This window comes from Balaenoptera acutorostrata, chromosome 10 (genome assembly GCF_949987535.1).
Source record: "Balaenoptera acutorostrata chromosome 10, mBalAcu1.1, whole genome shotgun sequence".
NCBI classification, from domain to species: Eukaryota; Metazoa; Chordata; class Mammalia; order Artiodactyla; family Balaenopteridae; genus Balaenoptera; species Balaenoptera acutorostrata.
Window position 1 is genome coordinate 38850801 of NC_080073.1, and position 20402 is coordinate 38871202.

At 51.6% G+C, this 20402-nt stretch overlaps 1 protein-coding gene and 1 non-coding gene across 5 annotated transcripts; both read left to right on the plus strand.

Annotated features, from left to right (window-relative positions):
* The first annotated feature begins 1845 nt into the window (after window positions 1–1845).
* On the plus strand, window positions 1846–16219 carry MON1A (MON1 homolog A, secretory trafficking associated). 4 transcript variants are annotated; one of them, XM_057555797.1, is made up of 7 exons: window positions 1846–2117; window positions 3144–3274; window positions 11756–11895; window positions 13148–13633; window positions 14218–14983; window positions 15687–15834; window positions 15935–16219. In XM_057555797.1, the coding sequence occupies exons 3-7, from the start codon at window positions 11769–11771 to the stop codon at window positions 16073–16075; spliced, it is 1668 nt and encodes a 555-aa protein (XP_057411780.1). In that variant the 5' UTR covers window positions 1846–2117; window positions 3144–3274; window positions 11756–11768; the 3' UTR covers window positions 16076–16219. The 4 variants fall into 4 exon arrangements, with proteins under 4 accessions (XP_057411780.1, XP_057411782.1, XP_007168770.1 ...); XM_057555799.1 differs by having other exon boundaries at window positions 3203–3274; XM_007168708.3 differs by lacking the exon at window positions 3144–3274.
* LOC114236173 (U6 spliceosomal RNA) lies at window positions 7603–7709 on the plus strand. The gene has a single exon (XR_003622179.1). It is a non-coding gene; the product is annotated as a U6 spliceosomal RNA (small nuclear RNA).
* Window positions 16220–20402: the final 4183 nt, after the last annotated feature.

Here is a 20402-nt window from a genome sequence, read left to right on the forward strand (position 1 = left end):
ATCACAACCTTAAAACGTTTCGTAAGTAGCCACAACGGTTTGCTCTGAGAGAGTGTCCTAGGCTCAAGAGTTAGCCAGAAGCCCATGGGGTAAATGGCCACTTGCTTGGCTAAGGAGATGCAATATTTCCAAATGACAGTGGTGCTATCTGGTAGAGCTGATGTGCTTGAAAGCAAGAGTGGGACTCAGATAAGCCCTGAGGTCACATGGAGACTGTTGAGGAGATTGGTTAGGTATGTTAAAAAACTTTAAATTTGTCTTCTATGGGGATTAATTCTATGGGCTGCAGCTTCTGGTTAATGGAATGTAGCTAGGATATTTCTGTATCAACCAGAGAATATGAGACCTTCTTGGCTTGAACTCTTATAATGTAATATGGCAGGATTAATGAGAGTAAAACTATATAAATGATATTTACTCTAAGGGTGGGAGCTTGTCCTCCTGAGCTAGTAAGGAGAGAAAATACTGAGTGACCTGTGGAGACTGGGAGAGACTCCGCCTCTCTCCTTCCCAGGGGAACAGACAGTTAAGGAATTGGGCATTTTCTCACATGTTCTTAACTATCAATAAAAGGGAGGAGAAAGCTCCCCTTAAACTATGTGCGAGGGTCTAATAGCCCTGTGCAAAGCCATCTCTGGTAAAAGGCCACAGCTTTGTCACAATGTCAGTCACAGTCCAGTGTTGTGGAGGTAGGCTCCAAGTGGCAGCTGTCTGAGACTATGAGAAAAGCCCAGGGGCAGAGCTCTCCCTCAATTCCAGTGTAGGGCTGAGATGGAGACAGAACACTGCATTGGGGTGATGGAGCAGCAGAGAGAATCAAAGGAGTGAGTTCAGACTTTTTCCTTCATCCCTGAACTGTTGGGTGAATTAACCATGAGGCTATTAAGTGATTTAATTGCTTCAGAGAAACATGAGCAGTATTGTTGTTAATCCCTAATTTTATTTCTTTAAACTACTCTCCAAAAGTAAAATTGTCGATTTTATGTTTTCCTGTTTTTTTCTAGGGGTGGTATGCAGGCATTCATCTTTTTTTTTAAGTTCCCCAGGTCATTCTATGTGCAGAGGTGAGAAATACCACTCTAGAGATTCATACTGATATATTAAAACGTGGCTAAAAGGATGTTCTGGGACTTCCCTGGTGGCACAGTGGTTGAGAATCCACCTGCCAATGCAGGGGACACGGGTTCGAGCTCTGGTCCGGGGAGATCTCACGTGCCGCGGAGCAATTAAGCCTGTGCGCCACAACTCCTGAGCCTGCGTTCTAGAGCCAGTGAGCCACAACTCCTGAAATCCGTGTGCCTAGAGCCCGTGCTCCGCAACAAGAGAAGCTACTGCAGTGAGAAGCCCACTCACCGCAACTAGAGAAAGCCCGCGCACAGCAACGAAGACCCAATGCAGCCAAAAATAAATAAATAAATTTATAAAAAAATAAAATATATTAAAAAAAATAAAAGGGTGTTCTTTTAGCAGCAGTTGGTGTGCCTACATCCTTTACAGTCAGTGTGGCCGGGTCCACTAATGACATTTATCCAGCCCGCAAACTTGCACTGTCCTTCCACAATTAGTGGAGGAAAAAATGCCATAGTCTCTTTCTTTCGCTTTAAATAAACCTCTTGTTGGCTCGGGCGGAAGAGCTGGGGAGTCTGGGCCTGCTGTCCACCCCAGGCTTTGGGTTTGGGGAGGTGCCTGAGTTTGGCCGGGACTCTGGAAAAGGCGGTGCGGGATGATGCCACCGCTGACCCGGGTCAGGCCCCGCCCAGATCTCTGCCAGGACCTGGCGCCCCGCCCCACCTCGCGGCGGCCGTGCACTGCGAACTACATTTCCCATAATGCACATCGGGGGCGGGCAGGGCCAGGCCCAGCGACTGGAGCCGGGCCTCCGCCGCCAGAGGCCGGCGAGTGCTGTCTTCCTGAGTCGGCAGCCGGGAAAGGGGCGGTGGGAGGGAGCGGTGGCCTGTGCTGTGGCCATGTCTGCGTCCGCAGGGGGCCGTGGTCCCGCGAACCTGAACCATCAGTCCGGGCCCAGCCGGACACCCGTGCCCTCCCGGGGGTCCGGCAGAGGGCAGTGACCGGCAATCTCTGTGCTTCCTGACCCCTTCCCCCTCCCCGAGAAACAGGTGAGTCCGACTGCCAACCCACGTGGTTTGGGGGCGCCGAGAGACTGGAGAGCTGTCATCTTTGAAGGGAGGGGCTTGAAGACTAGGGGCCCCTGCCGTTTACGCTGCCATTTGCGGTAGAAGGACTGGGTCTCTCTGGGGTCCCTTCGCCGGTTCCCAGCTGGGGAATACAAAAGGCGAGGCCTGGAACTCTTCCTTCGGCTGGAAGGGCAAAGTCCTGTAGCCCCAACGCACACACATTCGGCCCAGCAGAGTGCTCTCAAAGACTGGCAGAGGTTGACTGTGGGGTGAGCAGGAAGCTCCTGAAAGTGTCTTGAGGCTTAGGACTTTGCCTTCAAGGGTGCCCTGGCTCAGATAACCAAGCTGCCTCTTGTACCTGTTGAGCCACACTTTCTGGGCTCGAGTTTGCTGGGGAGGGTGAGCAGCCTTTGTCAGAGAGGGGAGTGACCACTAGCAGTGACAAGTACCAAGCTATACTCTCAGTATGGAGTAGGCATCCTGCTGAAGCAGTTACAGCACAGCCTCACCTGGACCCTGTCTGCCACACATCCATGCATCCCGGCACCATCCTCCCAGATAGCCCACTCCCCAAAGGGTCAAGGCAGGATAGAGCACTATCTAAGTAGGAAGAGGGAGCAAGAGTGGTAGGGACCCAGTGGGGGGGTGGTTCTTGCAAGTCCCTTCCTCCCTCCAGGCCAGGCACCTAGAGGAGGGAGGCATACCAGAAGGGCTGATTGAGCTAACTTGTTTGGTGACATTGCTCAAAGGCACAGCAGAGCACTTCTAGGGAAAATAGCAAGCCCTGGGGGCTTCTAGAGAGGCTGCCTGAGAAGGGGCCCCAAGGGAGTATCTGGGACTGGTTCCAAGAGACCTCTCTTGCTTAACTGCTTCAGACCCAGCCACCCAAGAGCTTCAGCCACACAGGTTATGGCTCCAGTGGGGTTTGGGGTGGGTTTTGCTATGAGTCATTCACCCTCCCTGCCTAGTTTCCAGTGTAAATGTCCAGAGAACTGTTTGCTTCACCAGGGCTTTTGGCTGGACCCCGATACTGGCCTTGGAGATATTGAGGTACTACATGATTTCAGGTGGTTGAAGAACTGTTCGGAAGGAGATGTCCACTAGCCCCAGCCAGCTGACCCTGCCCTCACAACATGCAGGTACCATGTTGGGTAGTACTCAGCCATGCTGGGCGCAGTTACCTAAAGCCCACTGGGATCAGTGGGTAGTGGGCCCTCAGGGGTAAGCTGCTGTAGATCTTGTTTTGGTCTTTGAGCCAGAGGTGCAAGGCCACAGAGTAGGGGCATGTGGTAGAAAGGAGTTCAGCTTGGGAGAGACTTCTGGGAGCAGCAGGGAACCAATGGTCTGTCCTGCAACTTCAGGATGAATAGCCAGTTAGCCTGGAGGAACTCCCAGCCCTAGGCCCAAAGACATCTCTTTGTCCCAGCATCACAGATGGGTCATTTCAGGCCAGAGCCCACCTGGCTTCATGAGGTCAGAAGCATGTCCTGTTCACTAAGGGCCTGGCTCAGGATGAGCAAACTCTCAAAGGACTGATTTACATGGCAGAGATTACTGAATCTGTGTATAAGTGCAGGTACACATGGTCTGAATAAGAATAATCATGATATGCTAAAGACAGCTGAGTGTATATGTACCTACTCTGTGCCAGGGTAACCAAATTACATGGATTATCTCATTTAATCCTTCCACAACCCAATGAATCAGTGCTGTCATCATCCTCATTTCGTAGGTGAGAAAGCTGAGATTTATAAAACCAAGCCAGGTTAATCCGGGTCCCTCTGACTCCAGAGCCATTGTTACTGAACACTTAACTACTACCAAGGACAAGTCTTCCCTACAGGCAGGAGTCTCCCAAGGCTACATTGGAGCTGGGTGTTCCCTGAGGATCTTTCATCTTCTCCCTTACAAAGTTATTTGTCTGACAAATGTTAATTAAAGTCTTCCTGAGTATGGAGCTGACATTCTGAAATTTTCGACAGCTCACAGGGTTACCTTCAATGTAGAAAAACAAAGCAGGGCAAGGGAGATAAGAATCCAGGATATTCCAGGAAGGCCTCTCTGATAAGGTAACACTTGAGCAGCAACCTGAAGGAAGTGACAGAGTGAGTCATGTAGATATTTGGCCAAGTAGTGGAATAGGTGAGGTGGGGCGCAGGGGGAAAAGTAGGGAGACGTGGTCCAGGCAGAAAGTTCAGCAAGAGCAAAGTTCTGAAGTGAAGGAATACTCAGGATTTACATTTACAGTATACTCAAGGAAAGCCGTAACGTCAGTGTGGCTGGGTTGAAACAAAGCAAGTAGGGGAAAGAACAGGAGATGAGGCTGAAGAAGTAATTTGGGGGGTGGGGTGTGGCGCGTGTAGACAGAGTGGTTCTTGTGCACCACTGTGAGGAAATTGGCTTTCTCACTGGGTGAGTTGTGACCGTTACAGACTAGTGAGCAAAGGAACTACGTGACTTGACTTCTGTCTCAAGCAGATCACTTTGAGTGCTGTGAGAAGGATAGACTGTACAGGGGCAAGGACAGAAGTGGGGAGACTGGTTAAAAGACTGTCGCAATGCTGGAGAGGGTGTGGAGAAAAGGGAACCCTCTTGCACTGTTGGTGGGAATGTAAATTGATACAGCCACTATGGAGAACAGTATGGAGGTTCCTTAAAAAACTAAAAATAGAACTACCATACGACCCAGCAATCCCACTACTGGGCATATACCCTGAGAAAACCATAATTCAAAAAGAGTCATGTACCACAGTGTTCATTGCAGCACTATTTACAATAGCCGGGACATGGAAGCAACCTAAGTGTCCATCGACAGATGAATGGATAAAGATGTGGCACATATATACAATGGAATATTACTCAGTCATAAAAAGAAACAAAATTGAGTTCTTTGTAGTGAGGTGGATGGACCTAGAGTCTGTCAAACAGAGTGAAGTAAGTCAGAAGGAGAAAAACAAATACCATATGCTAACACATATATATGGAATCTAAAAAAAAAAAAAAAGGTTCTGATGAACCTAGGGGCAGGACAGGAATAAAGACACAGACGTAGAGAATGGACTTGAGGACACGGGGAGGGGGAAGGGTAAGCTAGGATGAAGTGAGAGAGTGGCATTGACATATATACACTACCAAATGTAGAATAGATAGCTAGTGGGAAGCAGCCGCATGGCACAGGGAGATCAGCTCGCTGCTTTGTGACCACCTAGAGGGGTGGGATAGGGAGGGTGGGAGGGAGACGCAAGAGGGAGGGGATATGGGGATATTTGTATACGTATAGCTGATTCACTTTGTTACGCAGCAGAAACTAACACAACATTGTAAAGCAATTATACTCCAATAAAGATGTTAAAAAAAAAAAAAAAAGACTTGCAACAGTCTGCTAGAGAGATAATGTTGACTTGGACCAATGTGGTAGTGGTGGAGGTGATGAGAAGTGGTCAGATTCTGAATATGGGCATTTCCCCATGGAACATCAGTAATCTGTTCCATGAAAGTTGGACATTCTGTCTGGAATCACTAACTTAGTATCTGTTTCCCACTTTTTTTTTTTGTCATTTAACTTTTTATTTATTTTTTTAACATTTTATTGAAGTATAGTTGATTTATGTGTTTCCCCATTATTTTAAATGGGAAAAAGTATAATGCTTCCTTCATCAACCCCAAATCCCCAATTTTCTAAAATAGCACTAAAACACAAGGAAAATACATACCTAATATATGCCAAATAAATTATAATGTTAGGCTACAAAATGCTTAAAACATTTCCTCCTCATCAAACAGTGTTGCTTTGATACAGCATCATGGCCTCTTTCAGTACCTGCAAATAGCCATGATGCAACTAAACCCCTTTTGTTGGCACTCAATGATCTTCTATCAGTTCTATTTGAAATGTAATTTGAGGCTTTAAATGCACATTCCTTTATTAAAAAATATAGATCAAGTGTTGATAATAGTTTTTTTCTATGTAAACATAAGCTCAGTCAGTACAAGTTTGTTGTATTAGTTATCTATTGCTGTGTAACAAGTTATCCCAAAACTTAGCAGCTCAAAACAATAATAAATATTTATTATCTCATACAGTTCCTGAGGGTCAGGAATTTAGGAGCATCTTAGCTGGATGGTTCAGGCCCAGTGTCTCTCATGAGGTTGCAGTCATTCAAAGGCATGACTGGGGCTAGATGATTTGCTTCCAAGACTGCCCGCTCACATGACTAGCACATTGGTACTGGCTGTTCTCAGGTTTCAGTTTCTTAACCATGAGCTCCTCTCTTTAGGGCTGCTTGAGTGTCCTCACAACTGATGGCTGATGGCTGCACCTAGAGAGAGTGATCCAAGAGAACAAAGCAGAAGCCACAATGTCTTTTATGACCTAGCCTCAGAAGTCACACATTGTCATTTTCACATTATCCTGTTGGTGACATAGATTAGTTCTGCTCAGTGTGGGATGGGAGTATACAGACTTGAATGCTGGGAGTTGAGGATCACTGGGGACCATTTTGAAGGCTGGCTACCACAGCTGTGTATTAAAAACCAAGAGGCATTCTATGTGGCAAAGGTTAATGAGAGACATTTTTCTGGGTATACCTGTATTCTGAAGTAAAGCTGACAAGATTTGCTGGTGGTTTGGTATATTAGTTACAGGAAAAAGAGAGGCATAAGGGATGCCTCCAAGGTTTTTTGCTAAATAACTGGAAGTATCAAATTGTCTTTCACTGAGATGGAGAAAACTCTGGGAGGAACAACTTTTTAAGGGGATGATCAGGAACTCAGTTTTGGACATATAACTTTGAGGTACTATAAGATATCCAAGGGCAAACATCAAGTAAACAGTTAAATGTGTGTGCCTCTGGAAGTCAGAAGAGAGATTAGGGCTGCGAATAAAATTTGGAATCATTAATGTATCAGTGAAATTTAAAACCATGAGACTGAATAAGGTCACCAAGGGATCGAATGAAGACAAAAGAGGTCCAAGACCTGAAATCTTGGACCCTCAACAGTAAGAAGAACTGTAAAGAGGACTTAGAAGGAGTGGTCCGTGAGGTAGGAGAACCATGAAAGGAGAGTGATGTGCCAGAAGCCAAGAGAAGAAAGTGTTTTGAGAGAGAGGAAATAATCACTGTGGCTGCTGAGTGAAGTGAGATGATCCTGGAGGTCACTGGAGACCTTGAGGGAGCAGTGTTACTGGAGTAATAGTTGGAATGGATTCAAGTGTGAATGGGAAAAGTGGAGAGACACCTGAGTGCTCCACATTTCCCAGTCCCTCTGGCCACATGACTAGTTCTGGCCAATCTGGACTTTGAAGTATTTAAGAGTTGGTACATGACCCTCCAGCCCTGTCTTCCATGGCCAGGTGACGGCAGAGTTATAAGATGCTAGTAGCCTGGATTCCTGAATCACTGCCCGGAAGGGAGCTGCTCTGAATTGCTACCCAACCCACAGTACGTGAGCAAAAAATAAGCCTTTAGTGCTCTCTTCGGCAGCACATATACTAAAATTGGAACGATACAGAGAAGATTAGCGTGGCCCCTGCGCAAGGATGACACGCAAATTCCTGAAGCATTCCATATTGTTTGGTTCAGGCGGTAATGCGAGTGATGGGGAGTGATGCGGGGCGGCAGATGAAGCTTTGCTCTCCTGCTGCTCACCTCCTGCTGTACGGCCCAGTTCCTAACAGCCCACGTCCCAGATAGAAGTCCGCAGCCTGGGAGTTGGGGACCCCTGCTGTATATAATGGAGTCAGCCTGTCAAATTAGGAACTTGTAAATATTTTAATACATATTATCCTTTAGAGATTATTAAAAATGCTTGCAAAATCTGTGAAGGTGGTCAAAAGGTACAAACTTACAGTTATAAAATAAATAAATCCTGAGGATGTAATGTACAGCATGGTGACTATAATTAATAATACTTGTATATTTGAAAGTTGCTAAGAGAGTAGGTATTAAAAGTTCTCATCACAAGAAAATAATTTTGCAACTATGTGTGGTGATGGATGTTAACGAGACATGGTGGTGACCATTTTGCAATATATACAAATATTGAATCATTATGTTGTAGACCTGAAACTAATATAATGTTATACATCAATTATTTCTCAATTAAAAAATGCTTACAAAAAAAAAAAAAAAGCCTTTAGGGAATTCCCTGGCAGTCCAGTGGTTAGGACTCTGCACTTCCATTGCCTGGGGCCCAAGTTCAATCCCACAAGCCACGTGGTATGGCCAAAACAAACAAAAAAAAGCCTTTATGTGTAAAGTCTCTACCATTTTGGCACTCATTTGTTACACAGCATAGCCTAGCTTATGTGACTAATTAAACTCCAAGTACTGTTTACTGTTTTGAGGTTTGTTTGTTTTATAAAGGACAGCAAAAAAAAAAAAAAAAAATAGGGTGGTACCTAGAGGGGAATGTAGAGTTAAGTGGAGGTTTGTTTTAAGGTTTTAATTGAAATAAAACAAACATAAAGTTCACAAATCATAAGTACAGCTCAATGAATTATAACAGAGTAAACACATCTAAGGGAAGGTGTTTTGAAAATGGAAGAAACATCAGTATATTGGTGATGGATAGGGGAGAAGGGGACACTGATGATCCGAGAGAGAGAGGGACAGCTGCTGAAGCCACATGCTTGGGTGGGTGAGAGGGGCTGGAGTGGAGGCATTAGTGGAGCCCAGGCAGCTCATCTTTAGTAAGAAGAAGGAAGGCAGAGTCTGGCAGGTGAGGTGAGGTGGTAGTGGGAATCTTGGAAGTTCTCTTTTGCTGACTTGCATGTCCTCAGTGAAATAGAAGGTAAGGTTATCACTGATAGTGCTGAGGGCGAGCATCGGAGAAGATGATGGAAGCTTGAGAAGAGAGAAGATGTGAAGCTATCCACTAGGGGAGTGGGAAAGTGAGTAGACATAGAAATGTAGGGCATTCCCATTTAAAGTAATTGTTCTGGACCCTCTCCTCAGAAAAAAGTACATACCAATCCAGGCCTCCGTCCAAGGAGCCAGGTCCAGAAGCCCTGGCCACGACCCCGGGACTGGCAGTAGCAGCTTGCCCTCTGCCTGTATATGGACAGATTCATCTCTCTGGGGTCGCTCTCTCTTTACACAGCAATGCAGACCCCACCCGGGCTTTTAGGTTAGCTTGTAAAATAATGGTCTACAAGGTTCTCGTGTGGCCTGTGTCTTCTTGCTTAAGATCTGGACATGCCCTAGTTTCCTTAGCACCCACTGCCCTGGGCTCCGTGGTGTTGCGGTGGCTGTTTTGGCCTGTTTTGGATTGCTCCTCTTGGTCTCAGTCTCAGAGGAGACCTTTCTGGATGCCTCCCCAGGTTCCTGTTGAGGGCATGCAGCTTCTTAATTACTCTTCATCAGAAAAGGTGGACCACACCTTGGTCTTCTGGGCTGCGACCCTTGCTGGGAACCATCACTCTTGATTGTCCTGATGGACAGGATTGGTGGCCTAGAAAATCCCAAAAGGTAGATGTTCTCCCAAATAATCTTCCTTTGAAGATTATTCGAAGTGCACTCTGTGTGGGGTGATGCTGTTGACCAGTGGTACCCAACCCCCACTTAACCCTGTGGTGCTCCAGGACAAGTGGGGGCGTGGCCATCAGGCCAGTCTCTGGCCCTGCCTCCCTGTCTGGCTGTTTTGCACATTGAACTGCTTTACAAGATTAATTTGAAGAAAGGATTCCATAGCTTACAACAAAGATGACAAAAAGAAGAGCTTGAAAATCAATTCTTTGGGTACACTTGCAGGAGCTGCCTGCTAGGAACTTGTGGTCAGAGAGAGTTCTTAGACACAGATAAGCGGGGGCCACACAAGTGCTAGTGCTGGTGACACTGTTTTGAAATCACTCTTCTCATGAACGTTTTTGAGCACCTACTTCATGCCAGGCTCAGGGTGGAGTCATTTGCCCAAGGTTACAGAGCTAGTAAGGGACAAGCCTCAATTATTCCCTATGGACTCTGCTCCAGGAGGGCAGGGACAGAGTCTGCTTTGCTCACAGTAACACCAGTCCCTCCCAGGCCCTTGGCCTGCCTGCAGTGCCTTCCTCGTGAGTCTCTGACTAGTCTTCGCTGCCCATCTAGCCCATCCAGCCAAATTTCTCTTCCCTAAAGGGTTAGTGCCTCAGATGGAACCCCTCTCCTATGGATTGTTTGTTGCCTGCCAAATGAAGACCCTTCAGCCTGTCATTAAGGAACTGTAGAGGCTGATCCCAAGTGAGCCACCCGACTTCGTTATCCCTGACATCCACTCTTGGCCACCTCCACCTGGCCCTGAGGCTGTGGAAGGACTGGGAGATCAGGCTGAGTTTGTCCTTAGTGTCCATCAAATGGGCACTGAGAACTGACATGTCCATAGTTGTTTTTAACTGGAAAGGCGAGCTCTGGTGCCAAATTCAAAAGGTACAGAATGCAAGGAGAAAAGCAAGGCTTAGGCCTGTTTACTCTGACTCACTTCGTTCATAGTAAATGTCTAAATATCAAAAAGAACTGATTTGTCAACTCAGTTTTGAATGGAGAAATGTTCATGGTAGGATGTACAGTGGAAGATATCAGGATACAGAATGGTTTCAATTCCCAGCTCCAGCGCTTCTTTCCTGTCGTGACATTGGGCAATGTACTTACGCTCTCTCAGCTTCAGTTTCTTCATCTATAAAGCTTGTCTGACAAGAGTGCCTGCTTCAGAGAAGAGTGATCAGGATTACATAAAAATCCACATAGGGACTGGGACTTCCCTGGAACTTCCAGGGGTAAAGAATCCGCCTTCCAATGCAGGGGATGTGGGTTCGATCCTTGGTCGGGGAACTAAGATCCCACATGCCGCGGGGCAACTAAGCCCGCGTGCCACAACTAGAGAGAGAAAAAAACCCTGCACACCACAACTAGAGAGAAGCTTGAGCGCCGCAACTAAGACCCGACACAGGGACTTACCTGGTGGCTCAGTGGTTAAGAATCCGCCTGCCAATGCAGGGGACACGGGTTTGATCCCTGGTCCAGGAAGATCCTGAAGATCGCAGAGCAACTAAACCCGTGCACCACAACTACTGAGCCTGCGCTCTAGAGCCCGTGCTCTGCAACGAGAAGCCACCACAATGGGAAGCCCGCGCACCACAACGAAGCTTAGCCCCCACTCACCGCAACTAGAGAAAGCCCGCGAGCAGCAACGAAGACCCAACACAGCCAAAAAAAAAAAAAAAGTATATTTATTTATTTACTTTGGCTGCACTGGGTCTTAGTTGCATCAGGCAGGATCTTCATCGCGGCATGCAGAATCTTTAGTTGTGGCATGAGGGATCTTTTAGTTGCAGCATGCTGCTCTTAGTTTCAGCATGCGGGATCTAGTTCCCTGACCAGGGATCGAACCGGGCCCCCTGTATTGGGAGCACAGAGTCTTAACCACTGGACCACCAGGAAAGTCCCCCATATATTCTTTTATAATCAGAAAGAGAACAGCACGCTTCTTTGGAAGGGAATATTCAGAACCCATTCCCCAGAGGTTTGAGTTAGCTGGGTCCTGGTGAGGGATACTTTCCTGTACTTAACCACTCTTAATCATGCCAGTGACTCCTGCCACTAGCACCTTCCCCCTTACCCTCAATGATGCCTTTGTTTGCCCCACAGGAGAGCCCAAGGGATGGCTGCTGACATGCAGAGGAAGAGAAGCAGCGAAGGCCCCGATGGCACTTTGGCTCCTTCTGATGGGCAGAGTGTGGAGAGAGCTGAGAGCCCCACACCAGGACTGGCCCAGGGAATGGAGCCAGGTACGGGCAGGGTGCGCAGCCCCAGCCAGCTTACAGCTAGAGCAGCCTCCAGGGCAATCGGGATTCCCAACCACTCTTTCACTGTCACTCATTCATGCATGTGTTCACTCACTTGTTAGCTATTTGTCATGTGCTGGGGATACTGCAGGGATCCAGGCTCAGTGTGCATCTGGCCTTCCTCTCCACTTCATGTTGTGCCACTTGCCCTGTGCTGTCTTGCCACCAGTGTGGGCTCTCCTCCTATTTCCTGTGTCTACAGGTACCTCCCTGGCTCCTTCTCCCTCCCTCAGCTCTCAACTTAAATGTCACCTCCTCACAAGAGAGGCCTGCTCTGACCATGCTCTGCACAGAACATGTGCAGTTATTTTATCTTAGTTATTTTGTAGTCTTATTTGTGTGTGTATGTACTGCCCATCTCTCTTGTCCACAAGATTGTGAGCTCTTTGAGCACAGAGCTGTTGTATCCCCAATGCCTGGTACAGTGCTGAACTCATAATAGGGACTCAAAACATATCTCTTGAACTCTTCTGTCCAAAAAAAAAATCAGTAAAGGAAAACTGACATGGTCCCTGCCTTGGGGAAGCCACAGGCTACTGAGAGCATTCCAGTGGAGGGGGTTAGGAGCCATGGGTCCTCGCGCAGGGTCAGGGAGCCTTCTCCCAGGGAGAAAGATTTGCTGAGCACAGGAGTTATTCCAGGCACAGGGCGAGGTGCTGGGCACACGGCAGTGAACAACCAGGTTCCTGCCCATGAGGGGGAACCCCACTGCAGTTGGGGAGAAGGGCAATAACTGATAAGTGCCCCAAGAGAAGTCAAGGAGGGGGATATGATAGAGTGCCTGGGTTTGGGGGTCAGGTGACAGGGACAACTAACATCTTTGCTGTGAGCTGAAGTGTGACAGGGAGCTGGCATGCAAGGAGGTGGGAGTGCCTTCCAGGCAGAGAGAACAGGAGATGCAGAGGCCCTGAGGTAGGTGGGATATCCAAAGAGCAGATGCACGAAGGGCTGTGAGATGAGAGTGAGAGGGACAGGCAGATACTGGCTACCACCGCAGCCTTGAGGGGTTGGGGTCGTATTCCCAGGGTGAGGGGAGGAGGCTGGTGGGCTGTAAGTCACAGCAAAGCATGACTTGTAGCCGGAGGGAACAGTGGCTTGCCTCATCAGGACAAACAGTGTACTATATTGGGCACCTTGCTGGTGAGGTGGTCTGCCAGAAGCTACCGCTCTAAACACCAGTGCTTTTGGCTGGCAGGTGCCGGACAGGAGGGTGCCATGTTCGTCCATGCCCGTTCCTACGAGGACCTGACTGAATCAGAGGATGGGGCAGCTTCTGGGGAGAGCCCCAAGGAGGGTGCTGGCGGTCCCCCACCACTGCCTACAGACATGCGCCAGATCAGCCAGGACTTCAGTGAGCTGAGCACCCAGCTGACGGGTGTCGCCCGAGACCTGCAGGAGGAGATGCTTCCAGGAAGCTCTGAGGACTGGCCGGAGTCCCCAGGGGCAGCTGGGCGACCAGCCACAGAGCCCTCAAGGGAGGGCACTGGTGAAGGGGATGAGGAGGAGACTGCTGAGGCATGGCGCCTGCACCAGAAGCATGTCTTCGTGCTGAGCGAGGCGGGGAAGCCTGTGTACTCCCGCTATGGGTCAGAGGAGGCACTTTCCAGCACCATGGGTGTCATGGTGGCCCTGGTGTCCTTCCTGGAGGCTGACAAGAATGCCATCCGTTCCATCCATGCAGGTGAGCCACCAGAAAGGGGGTGCCGGGAGGTCTCCCTGGCCAGGAGAGACCATACCAGGTTTCGGACTCCCAGGGACTAGAGGGCTGGGATGTGCTGTGTGACCAAGGGTAGTCCCTCCACTTCACCGAGCCCCAGGTCCTCATCTGAACACGGGAAAACAACACTGACTGCCTCATAGGGCTGTTGTGAGGGCCAAAGGTGGCTCGCACATGGGCTTTGCCCTTGGAGAAGATGAGAAGCCGGGGAGGTGACCAAAAAATCCCAGGTCTTGAGCCCCACCCAGCTCTTACCACTTAGCCCAAGAATGTGTGTTTTTCTGAAGTGCTTCCTGCGTTTTAGCTGGTCCCAGTCTGTGAAGCAAGTGGCAGGGAAGGGGAAAGAAGGGGAGAAGGGGGCCCCTGGGCATCTGTTTTTCTTTCATCTTGAAGCCCCCTCTGTGTGCACAGTTATGAGGGGAGGTGGAGAGGATGTGGAAGGCTGCATGGGAAAGCGGGGCTCTGAGGGTGCTAGGGCAAGCCAATCAGGGAGGGCTTTCCGGAGAGGTGCTGAAGCTGACACCACCCCTATCCATCCGCCCCATCAGATGGCTACAAGGTAGTATTTGTGCGCCGGAGCCCACTGGTGCTGGTGGCGGTGGCCCGCACGCGGCAGTCGGCGCAAGAACTGGCGCAAGAGTTGCTCTACATCTACTACCAGATCCTGAGCCTTCTTACGGGCGCGCAGCTGAGCCACATCTTCCAGCAGAAGCAGAACTATGACCTGCGGCGCCTGCTCTCGGGCTCTGAGCGCATCACGGACAACCTGCTGCAGCTCATGGCTCGAGACCCCAGTTTCCTGATGGGGGCGGCGCGCTGCCTGCCCCTGGCGGCGGCCGTGCGCGACGTCGTGAGTGCCAGCCTGCAGCAGGCGCGCGCCCGCAGCCTCGTCTTCTCCATCCTGCTGGCGCGCAACCAGCTCGTGGCGCTCGTGCGCCGCAAGGACCAATTCCTGCACCCCATCGACCTGCACCTGCTCTTCAACCTCATAAGTTCCTCCTCGTCCTTCCGCGAGGGCGAGGCCTGGACGCCCGTGTGCCTGCCCAAATTCAACGCAGCCGGCTTCTTCCATGCACACATCTCTTACCTGGAGCCTGACACGGATCTCTGCCTGCTGCTCGTCTCCACCGACCGTGAGGACTTCTTTGCAGTGTCTGACTGCCGCCGCCGCTTTCAGGAGCGCCTGCGGAAGCGCGGAGCGCACCTGGCGCTGCGGGAGGCACTGCGCACACCTTACTACAGTGTTGCCCAAGTGGGCATCCCTGACCTGCGCCACTTCCTCTATAAGTCAAAGAGCTCAGGACTCTTCACCAGGTGAGGGAGGGCCTTGGGGACACTGCTTGAGGGAGACAAGGGCGTGGTGGGGGGCGGCCGGTTGGGCCTGAGCTCTGATGCAGTCCTGAAGCTGACGACCCCTCTGGGAATGGACCGACCTGCTGTGTCTGTTTGACTCTGATACCAGGGACCCAAATCCCCTATCACCCTACTCCCCATCAGCATACACCTCTCTACAGTCATTTCCCATAAGGCCTTGAAATACCCAGTACACCCAGGGAAGGAAGCTGGAACAGAGGTCTCCTCTGTTTGGTCAGTTTGGTCCAGCCCAGGATGCAGAACTCCTCCACTTCCTCCTCCAACAGAGGGGCTGGGGCCAGATGAGGCATCTTCTATCCTCTTACCCCTTTTTGGTCCAGAGGGTTCCTGGCTCACTTTTCCTCCGTCTCAGACCTGTCACTCTGTCTAGGACACCTAAACCCAGATTGGCTTCTCCAAGGGAGGGTCACCATAGATGCCATGAACTTGGGGGAGAGGGGAGAACAGGGCTCCAGTCTGGGTGGGCCCAGCTCTGTCCTGGGGAGTCTTCAGTGGTGAGGAGACAATGCCTTGTCCTGGGGTGGGGGGGCATTTGGAGGGTAGGACACATGGTGGAGTCTCCCTGGCTAGGAATAGGTGTTTCTGGATCTCCAGAGAAGCCAGTGGAAGTCATTCCTTTGCGAACCTACTCCCCCATCTCCAGCCCTGAGATCGAGGCCCCGTACACCAGTGAAGAGGAGCAGGAGCGGCTGCTGGGCCTCTACCAGTACCTGCACAGCCGCGCCCACAATGCCTCCCGCCCACTCAAGACTATCTACTACACGGGCCCCAACGAGAACCTCCTGGCTTGGGTAAGGCAGCCCTGGGATGGGCTGGGCTTCATCGGGGTCCTGGGCAAGGGCCACGAGGGTTGTCTAATCTGGATGACCACCCTGTGCCCCCTTCCTCCAGGTGACAGGCGCCTTTGAGCTCTACATGTGCTACAGCCCCCTGGGGACCAAGGCATCGGCCGTCAGTGCCATCCATAAACTGATGCGCTGGATCCGCAAAGAAGAAGACCGCCTCTTCATCCTCACGCCCCTCACATACTGATGAGAATGTGTGTGGGCTCGGCCCTCCTAGGCACACCAGGCTGTGGAAGCCATGGGAGCTTCCAGGTGGGGCTGGCCTCTCTGGCCCAGGCAGCAGGCAGGGACTGTGGGTTGGTATGTGCATTAAAGTGCTTTGGGGAACACACTTGTGGGGCCTTGTCACTGGTTCCTTCACTCTCACTCACATGCAGATGCTGGACCCTCCTCCCTAGGCCCTGCCCATGCTTCCCCATGCGCAGCATCACGTGTGCTCAGAGTTGGCCCCTGGGCTGGGGCTGTTATCATTCAGCTGAAGTCCTGCCACATGTAAAGTGTTCTCTAGGACCCCACTGGCCTTCCCCACCACGACCAACCTCCCACGAAGCCCCACCCCACGCTCAGTCTGAGCCCCTGGTGCCTCCCCTGTCACTCCTAGATAGGATTCCCAGCTGCATGGCCTGAAGGACCACCCAACCACCTGGGAGCCCTGACTGTGGCTCTGCTTAATGGACTGCTGTAGTTCAGCAGGGGCTGAGCTGAGTAAGACAGGGACAGTCAAGTGGAGAGAGTCGGAGCCCGGGCATGGGTGGGAGCCCTTGGTGAGGTGGCCCAGTGTTCAGCACAAATTCAGAGTCCAGCCTCACTATAGCTGTAGACCTCTGGGGAAACTATTCCAGCTTAGGGTTCCTCATGAAGGCTGTCCACCTCAGCTTCCCTACCTCCAGCCAGCACATTCCTCAGGATGGCCCCCAGGAGTGAGCCAGAGGACCTGAAAGAAGACCCAGCTGACCTCTGGGGCAGGAATGGACCCTGCCCTAAGAAGGGCTGATGCCCTTTTCAGTCACCCTGTTCCCTGGCATGGCCCAGCCTACGTGGGTCACCATGAACATCCCAGGAGGCTCAGCAGTGAAGGCCCAGCCCCATTCACTCTACCATGAGACCTTCTTAGGACAGAGCCCAAGGCACAGTGCAGAAAGCCTCTACCTTCCTGCTGGGGGCTCTCCCAGTTATGCCACAACTGAACCATCTCATTGGCCAGGGAAACAGAAGACCTAGGAAGTGTTTGGGAGACTAGTGTCCATGGAATATGGTCTTCAGACTATAGAGTGAATCACCTTCATGCAGTCTCTGAGTGCTGGACCAAGATACTCTGCCACTAAAACCAACCCATGTTGGAGAATGTGTCTGTGTAGGTGGCGTAGGCCAAGGATGCACTGGAATGAGTCACTTCCTGTCCCAGGAAATGGCAGCACAGCCCCTGCCCTTGGCCCCACCCCAGATCACATTAGAATGAGTGTGGCAGCAGGCCACCTGCCCAGACCCCAAAGCCCCTATGGAGCAGCCACAGGCTTGGTGGGTGCTGCTCACACTGCCCACATGCCCTGGGTCTCTTTTCTGTCTGCTTGCTGTTTCTGTTCCTTCCCTGAATCCTGGAAAGTGCACCAAACCACTGCCTCTGGGGCCAGGGTGATGCCAGGCTAGCTGTCTCTGACTGCTACCGGTGTTCTTCTGGTCAGCGGTCAGCCTCCAGGTGTCCCTGCTGTCTACCCTGATCCCTGTAGGGCTTCCAGCTTCTTGCCGTTCAGCACCTATTCTGGGTGGGGGTGGGAAGAGATAGTCACAATTAGATAAGTGTGTATACCTAGGACAGTAGGCACCTAGGAGTGCGGGGTTTACCTGTTTGGGGAGCAAGGAAGGGACAACAGGCAAACAGGAAAGGTGTTCCTAGTGGAGCAACGAGCATGTGCAAAGGGATGAACCTGGTATGAAACCTGGTATGGTAAAGAACCTTGTCCGACTGGGTAACAGTGAAGCTGGAGGAGTCTTTAAAGCCTAGGGTTCTCAAACTCCAGGTAAAAGTCTGGCAGTGGGGAGCCACAGAATGTTTTAAAGCTGCAGAGTGACATGGTCATACTGTGGTTACAGAGGTCCCCCTGCTGTCACTAGGATGATCTCTTTGCGTTGGAGAAAGAGGCTGGCACTAGTTCTCTGGAGTAGTGTTCAGAGGGGAGTGAGAGCCCAAAGAGAGCAAAGTGGCTAGCACTCCTTCAAGGTGACAAATGCAAGGGCAGTGGGGTAGGACCTTAGCTGAACGTGGGCCAGGCCTTGTGAATTCACCTTGAGAAAGCGCTTGTATTCGGCACTGCAAGGCTCCATTAGCTGACTTCCCCCACATGGCTTGCCTGCCCCCCTCCCACAGACCAAGCAGATGAGGAGGGAGGAAGGGGCACTCTGGATGCCTGCTGTCAAAGACCAAGGCTACCTCAGAGGAGATGCCAGCCTGGGGGCAGCCAACAGCTTGGCCACATGATGGCAGCAGAGAACCAACTGTTGACTGCTGCACACCCACCCCCAAAACAGGTGAACGGGGAGGACCCCTCAAGTTTCCTCCCAACCCCTAGAAGTCTCTCCCAATGTCCTGAGGCAGAATAGGGGTCACAAGAACCCATGTCTCAGCGCCGGGCAGGGAATGTTTCCTATCAGTTTTGCCCTGCATGACTATCTTTAGACATGTTGACTGAGGAACACAGGAATGGTGCCATAATTTCTGATGTGTGTTTATTCATTTCCGGGCCAATTCTGGTTAGCGAAGGGAGTGCCTTTTATGTTGCCTCAGGCATGGTATCCTCCCAGCACTGGGTGTGGCCGCCCCCCGGTGCTGTTTCCACCCTGTCACCAGATGCTCATTAAGCTCCAGCCTGGAAGGGGTAGGGGTTAGGAATGGGGGATGGGGGGGGGAGTCAGGTATCCAGAGTAAACTGTGCTGGGGTAGGTGTAGCACAGGGTCTGTGGGACCCACAAAATGGACTTGTCACCGCCTGGATCAGGTAGGCTTCCTGGAGGAGATGCCACCTAAGTTGCAAGAGAAGGAAGGGAAAAGGGTGTTCCTGGAAGGAAGAACAAGGAGTTTGGGCTGGATGGTGAGTAGAGGAGATACTCGTAAGGTCAGGATGAATCCTGTTGGGCTGAGGGCTCCTCTCTCCACCCCCACCCGTTACCCTCCAAAGCTCTGGGACTCACAGTTCACAGGTCCCTCAGACCTCAGCCTTGGGCCACCCTGTGATGCTTTCCCTCCCTCCAGGGTCCAGGCTCACCTGGCTGAAGGGGATGTCAGGCTAAGGATGTCCCCCAGGGCCCCCTTCCAGTGTTGGGGGGAGCCAGTTACCAAGGAGCAGATGCTGAGAGATGGCAAGAGCAGACCTGAGTTGACTCCCCTACCCCTGCCCCGCACATATCATAGCCTGGAGAGAGAACTCTGGGTAACCACCTAGTTAGAACTACACCCTCATTTCAGAGACTGAGAGGCTGAGGCCCAGCATGGCTTACAGAGCAGGTTAGAGGTGCCCTGAGAGCCAAAGCCCATGTTTCCCTCATATCAGGGAGGCCCTGGAGCAGAGCCAGGAATGAAGGCCAACATTTTGTGTTTTATTGTCCCCATCCTACAGCTTCTACCTACTGAGGCAGCAGTGGACAGACCAGAGCTAGGATTGGGCCTCCACATAAGTTGCTTCTCCTCTGACTCTAACGTCCAGCCAACAGGGCTAGCCCCATCTTATAAATCCCACCTGCCCTGGGCAGGCGGGATGCAATGCACCATCCTGACACCATCCTGTCGCTGTCAGCCCAGGGCAGGCCCACAGAGGGATAGTCCCTGCCCACAGAGGCTAGTGCCACTCCTGGGGTCTCTCCACACCTCCCCTCTGGTTCTCCACACATTCCTGGCCTCTGTTCCCCACACGGTGGGTCCCCCAGGCCCTGCCCGGAACGAGTGTCTGAGGATGTTGCTGTATTCTGGCGCTAAGAGAAGAAATAGGCCAGGTGGTCCTCAAATGCGCTGGAGCAACACCCACCCTCACTTTGCCCAGTTGGTCGTGGGGGGCGGGACGGGACAGCTCAGATCTACTTAACCTCTCTCCAGGCCACTCCATGCACACCCACCCACAGGCCACTGAGAAAAAGGGGACCAAGTGTAGGTGTAGGACCCAGGCTTCCGAGGGCCGGGAAAGTCGAACAGGCAGAAGGGCTGGGCTAGGCCAGGCATAGAGCAGGCCCCGCCCACAGCCCCGCCCCCCACACCCCGGCCCCGCCCGCCCCACCCCTGGCACTCAGACAGACTTTGCTCCAAGCACCGGCTGGGAACGGCAGCTGGGGCAACAGGTGGGGCGGCCTCTCTGCGTGTGTGTCCGCCCGCGCCGGGTGCTCAGACCCGAGGGCAGGAGAAGGCGGTGGGCATCTCAGGAGTCCCGGTGTGGTCGGTGCCCCAGGGCTCCCAGGACCGGCGCTCGACCGAACCCAGACTTCTCGTCGGCTCCCAGCCAGGCCCGGGCCTGCAGGAACCTCCGCGGGGC

Bases quoted from the DNA above. Each gene is read 5' to 3' on its own strand.
- MON1A (XM_057555797.1), top strand. From the start codon at position 11,769: ATGGCTGCTGACATGCAGAGGAAGAGAAGCAGCGAAGGCCCCGATGGC. The intron at 11,896-13,147 runs GTACGGGCAGGG...TTTGGCTGGCAG, and splicing joins GGCCCAGGGAATGGAGCCAG to GTGCCGGACAGGAGGGTGCC. The intron at 14,984-15,686 runs GTGAGGGAGGGC...CCCCATCTCCAG, and splicing joins AGCTCAGGACTCTTCACCAG to CCCTGAGATCGAGGCCCCGT.